Raw genomic sequence first — 6414 nt, forward strand, 5'->3', positions numbered from 1 at the left:
AGCTAGTTGTAATTGTTAACCTACAAGACGACTGTCTAACAGGATGAAAGGGCCATCCGAACAATTGCCATATATGGTTTGGATAAGAACAATGGCCATAAATAATGGAAAGCATGACATGAACTTAGATCACGAATGATTTTGATCTATTTGGATATTCCAGTGTACCGTGTTATGCATGACGCCATACAGAGATGATTACGATTGGTGACTAGTTATGTGACTAATCTAACATTAGTTGCATAACTGCCGTCCTTGAAACGCTCAAAAAACTCGGAATATATTTGACTTCTAGCGTTGCATATATAGCGGCCAATTCCAGGCTCAGCCTCCAAGAATATAACATACCAGCAATACAGCTCAAAGCTTGCAGACGAGCTAAGCTACCTGATAGGTGACACGGCTAGAAACTAGCTAGAGCAGTTCGTCGACCGGCCATGTCGATATCCTCGAGCTCCAACAAGACGCTGCCCTACTCGGCGGACGGTGGCAGCTACAGCACCCACGACACGCTCGCCCTCCTCGTCATCGGCTTCAGCGTCACCGCCGTCTGTGTCTTCATAATCGCCCTATTCGATTGCCTGTGCTGCCGCCCGCGCCGCGCTGGCGGCCGCAGGATCGTCTTCGTGGGCGCCCGGCCGTTCTTGGTGCGTGCCGGCGGCGATGGTGGGCTGAGCCCCACGGCCGTGGCCGCGCTGCCGTCGTTCTTGTACCACAGAGGCGTGGCCGTCCGCGGCAACGACGGTCCGGACGGTCGTGGCGAAGGCAGCGGCGGCGGCCGCGGGTGGGCGCAGTGCGCGGTGTGCCTCAGCCTGGTGAAGGAAGGGGAGGTGGTGAGGCAGCTGCCGGCGTGCATGCACCTGTTCCATGTAGGCTGCGTCGACACCTGGTTGCACTCCCACTCCACTTGCCCTCTGTGCAGGGCCACGGTAGAGCCCCCTTCGAAAGACCAGGTGCCTCCTGTGTGATCGATGCGAGATTTGTGCAGAGTTTTCTGTGCTATGTACTGTAGCATATTTTTGTACATATCAGATGTAGAAATTACTGTACTACGAGTGCGTACCAAGAATTCTGCACCAAACTAGTTTCACCTGTCATGTTCTCTACCCTTTCTCTGGATGTCGTTGATGCTTGAATGTAGATTGGGGAGGATCAATTGTGAATAGAAGGATGAAATGGTTGATCCAGTCTGATTGGTTCTGACATAAAAATCTCTTATTGGTTCTTGACATTGACTTGTAATAGAGAGTCATCTTCATAGTCAACGCGCTTTATTTTCTTCTAATCTTTCTTTTTTGACAAGAAATCATCTCCGATGCCCATACTATTGGTCGACATCACAAGAGTTGGTGTTGACCACGAATGCTATATGCTGCCTCTTGCAGCATATAAGTGGCGGATAACCCATGGGCGATTGCGATTGGGATGGCGGCCTAGTAGGCGACTTTTTTTTGCGGGAATACATAAACGCATCTGATTGGTTCTTGAGATTGACTTGTAATAGAGAAATTGTCTCCATAGTCAACGTGCTTTCTTTGGGTTTTCGAAAAAATCCAGCCCCGGCGAGGTCAACCAACATGGAGTTGTTGTTAGGAGCACGAGAGTTGCCTTAGATTAGACTTCAACCTAGGATTCGATGGGGGGGGGGGGGGGGTAAAGGGAATAAGGTGCATGTTGACCTCAATGATCCGCAAAATATCTCGAACTAGAAGACAAAGAGTTGGACGGCGTTTTTCTTGCGAAGGCTGATGTGGATCATCTGAAGGAGGACCAAGAAATGTGTTGGATGGAGGTTTCTAAGGTGAAATCTAGAAAACCTTTAGCGTCAATTGCTTTTACGACTCCATGGTATATGCTTGGAGTTTGGCTCGGGTCTTTTCATTCTGTTCGGTCAAGGAAAATTTGTTCATACTCGAGATGAACTACCAGGGGGACTGAAAACGTGTCACCAAGGAGGGACCATGGACTTTTTGCCCCTTACGGGGTTATGAACTTATGATCGAGACATATGATGTTTCTACGAAGCCAGTGGCGGTCAAGTTTGATAGGATTTAGGCATAGGTACAAATTCATGAGGTCCCACACCTTTGTACTTCAAGGAGGGGTTGTGAAACAGTTAGCTCAGAGGGTCGGGACGCAATGTCCATGGAGATGAACCCATTTTCACCACCAGGGAAGAATTATGTGTGGGTTTGTGTACAATTGAAGGTGCAGGATTCGCTGGCGAGGTTTATTGTGTTCACACCATAAGATGAGCAGAGAAAAATACTTTAGGTGCTCTATGCAAGAAAAAAATAAGTTTCTGTGAGGTATGTAGCTAGCATCATGGGGCATAGTTCTATGGAATGTGGAGATGGGGTGCACAATTGTGAGGACCTGCAATACGAGGATTAGATGATATCGGATCCCAATGACCGGAAGATGTGTCCGCCAGGGGCGCGTATGGTAGAGATTTATGCATGTGGTTTACATGGAAGCGGTAAGGATGCTAGAAGAGATGATTGATACATCATAATTGTATATGTATTTTTGGTAAATTTTACACCATAATCTTGTTATATGTATTTTTGTTTACTAACCAATTAACAAATTGTCAATCGGCCAATTTCTGTCTCCGGAGTTCTGTTTGAGGTGAAACGCGTATTTGTCATAATTAAGAAAATTGAGAGAAAACCATGGACTAAGTTTTAAGTCATAATGGGACCTGTTCCAAAAGGGTGGGCGAGGGGTGGCCCATAAGGATCATGCATCCTAGGCCTATAGCAAGTCCCTAGTTCCCTCTTTCCCTCACTGTCTCATAAATACCCTGAAAACTCCCTCAGACTTATCTTTTTTTTATGTCACCACCTCACGATCTGAGGGAAAAATCAATCGGCAGCTATGGTTGAAACTCTGAATGGGGCGGGGGGGGGGGGGGGGGGGGGGGGTCGTCGCCTTCTTCATCAATATAGATCTTTGTTTGCTCCCATGATGAGGTGTGAGTAGTTTATTCCATTGAATACGAGTTCTTAGTAGTAGCTATGTAGCATCTTCTCTCATACCTCAAATGCAATGATGTGGCCCATCTGATGTAATTTTTGCAGTGAGTCTATTTGCTACGTGATGCATTATTACTTTATAATCAAATTATTCATGTTATTTGGATGAGATGTAATTGTATATTGCTCTCTCATTCATTAGTCTACTTATTGGCCATTGTAGATGAAAAATCAATGCATGGACCCGTTTGCATTTGACAGAGTAGATCCCTATTAGGCATGTACTTGCGGTTATTGCAAGACAACAAAAAACCTAGACGAATCCACCTTACTAAGGATAAAAAGATGTCTGACTTGTTCTCATGGTGATGACTTGGGAAGAGGGGAATATTATTGTATGCCATCTTGCTCAGTGCAATGCTTTATTTTATTACCTAATACTTGGGTGTCATGATGGTAGTCAGTCACTTGTGCAGAGTACTAGCCTTTAGATACGATAGTAGCCGGTCTAGTGGGTTTATGGACATACGACCTATGTAGCATTATCACAACATATGCTATGATTTTTCATGATAGTTTGATTTGACGAGATGCTACTAGTAAACCTATAAATCCAGGCCGAATTCTCATCATAAGAAAAAACTTGCAAATTTCCTTGTAGGTGCACTTTTATTTTTTGCAACTATTTGTTCCGAAAATACAAAATACGTCCAACCATGTTATACTATACATGATAAATTGTTGCAATTAACAAAACTAGTGATACTGAAAAACTCACTACAAATGTTGGGGACACAAGTGACTTCTTAATCTGTTTTGCCGGATTGCTTGACTGAGGTTGGGGGTATTATCTCTACCGATTGATACCTTGGTTTGTTAATTAAGGGAAAAACTTGCTTCTTAATTGCACTTGGGGCTGACCAATTGCTTGCATATCAATTACTTGGAGTAGCAAAGCATCATCCAAGGTGGACCAGACCCTCTTATCCCTCCACCATGGCTTATCTTCTTGAGCTTGTTTCTTCATTTGGCTTATTTGGCACCTCTTGAGTTGGTCTTCTTATCCTTTTCTCATTATTGACCTGTTGTTGACCATGACTGAGGGCTTGATATATATATATATATATATATATATATATATATATATATATATATATATATATATATATATATATATATATATATATATATATATATATATATATATATATATATATAGAGTCTTTCTCTTTCAACTTAGTGTGTGCTTTATCGGGCGAATTAGGATCCCCGCTATTATTAGGTATTGCCACAACACATTTAAAAAAAATCATGTATCATGTATTGATGAAAACATGTTTGTATTTATTCTTAAAAAAGGAAAGAAAATATCTAAATAAAAGTAAAGAACAAATCTATAAATAAAACGGAAAAAGTGACAAAAAAGTGAAAATCATAAGAAAACTGACCCCCCCCCCCCCCACACACACACACAATACACGCAGCACCGAGAATGGGTTTCCTTGTTCTATCGCTATTATTTGTGTCGGCCTGGTAGTAAGACATTTGTGTGTGTGTGTGTGTGTGTGTGTGTGTGTGCAACGTTAGGCCGGCAAAAATTAAATGGAAACGCTACAGATCTAATGTTTTTTCATGGCAATCTATATTGAGATGATCTTAGCAAATTTAGTTTGCAAGCACGGTAATTTCCTGCCAAAAAAATCAATTGAGACAGATTTGTCATACCTGCCAACTAAATTTGTCATCTTCGGCAAACATAATTTGGCATAAAAAAAGTTTAATTTGCCATACCTAAAAATATGACGTTTGCTAGATATTCGGGTCCAAATTATATTATGTAGGACTGCCTCACGGGCTTGTTTCGTGTCAGTTAGATGTGGTAAAATGTAGCTTTTCTTATATTCTAGAAGGAAAATAAACTTTTCTTCCCTACTATCACCACGACGACCGAGTCATGTGGTAGCGGGGCCACTTATTTAGCCTTTTTCTAGGCTATTCGGGCGTCGGCTGACCTGCAAACGCGCAGGCCGCCTTTCCCCAACACAAGCTTCTAGGTCGGCCCACGTGGAGGGCAGGCGCCCCCCCCCCCCCCCTTTTTCTTTCTTTTTCATTAATCTTTAAAAATGTCAGAATTTCTACCAAGTTCTGAACTTCAGAAAATGTTCTTGACTTTGTTTTGCACTTTAATTTATAAAATGTACACAAAATGTAAAATTGTTCCCACATAAAAAATGCAAATTTGGATATTTTTTAAAGAACTTTATTTTTTTTCATTTTTGAATAATGTACCAAATTTAAAAAAAGTTCATAAATTCCAAAAGAAATTCACATTTTTTTCAATGTCCGTGGATTTATAAAATCATGAATTTAAAAAAATGTTAGCTAACTCCAATAAAGTTACTAGATTAAAAAATGACCTTGGATTTATAAAACCATGAATTCAAAAAGTTCACAAATTAAAAAATGTTTCCAAAACTAAAAAAACGTTCGCGAATTCATGAAATATACATGAGTTCAAGAAATGATAAGGAATTTTAAGAAATGTCGCGAGTTTGAAAAAAGTACAGGAATTTTTAAAAAATATTTGGAAATTCAAAGAAGTTCATGAATTTACAATAATTTCAAGAGTTTAAACTTTTTTCATCTATTTTTTAAATATTGGCATATTTGAAAACAGTCATGATTTTGAAAACTATTCCTACTTTATGAATTTAAAGTTTTCTGTGATTGTCAATATTTCAGGAATTCAGAAATCATTCGCAAATTTCAAAATGTTTGCAATTTTTTAAGAGCAGGGAGAAAGAAAAATAAAAAACAAAAAAACAAAGCAAAAAAGCAGAAATAGATTAATGCGCCAGCCCATACCTCCGACAGATTGCTGTTTGGTCGCTACCCCCTCGATCCGCGTGGGGAATAGGATCTATTTGCCATGTGTATGCATTCGATTGGGACCTCCTATGTGACGCTCGTCGCGTCCAATAGAGGCTCGCCGCACATGGGATGGGGCGGGTGCCCGATTTGGTCGGAGCGGCTTAGAGCGAACTACGCCCAAACACATGAGATAAATTCCGAAAAAAAAAAACTAAATTGCCTGCAAGCGATCGAACCCAGGACCTTGCAACAACTTACCACAACGCTACCCACTGTACTACCTGCAACTTCATGTCTAACATGGCATCCGAATTTATATGAACTACTAGCCGAGATAGATTTCAACTTATTTCACACATGATTGTTTTTGACAAAATTAAATATTTTCGGCAACACCAACATGTTCTGAAGAAACAATAACAAAATTGAATAAATAAGCATTGTTTGCATTTATGAACATTTTAGTAGAAACTCAAACATTTTTTGAAAAACAGGAAAATATTTTAAAACTTGATTCTTTCTTTGGAAATAATGAACAGTTTTTCAAAATCCTGAACATTTTTTG

The 6414-nt window shown here is 40.6% G+C and overlaps 1 protein-coding gene across 1 annotated transcript; it reads left to right on the forward strand.

The window, feature by feature from the left end:
- Positions 1-364: 364 nt before the first annotated feature.
- On the forward strand, positions 365-1097 carry LOC123048953 (E3 ubiquitin-protein ligase EL5). The gene has a single exon (XM_044471963.1). The coding sequence runs from the start codon at positions 438-440 to the stop codon at positions 966-968; it is 531 nt and encodes a 176-aa protein (XP_044327898.1). The 5' UTR covers positions 365-437; the 3' UTR covers positions 969-1097.
- Positions 1098-6414: the final 5317 nt, after the last annotated feature.

This window comes from Triticum aestivum, chromosome 2D (assembly GCF_018294505.1).
Source record: "Triticum aestivum cultivar Chinese Spring chromosome 2D, IWGSC CS RefSeq v2.1, whole genome shotgun sequence".
NCBI classification, from domain to species: Eukaryota; Viridiplantae; Streptophyta; class Magnoliopsida; order Poales; family Poaceae; genus Triticum; species Triticum aestivum.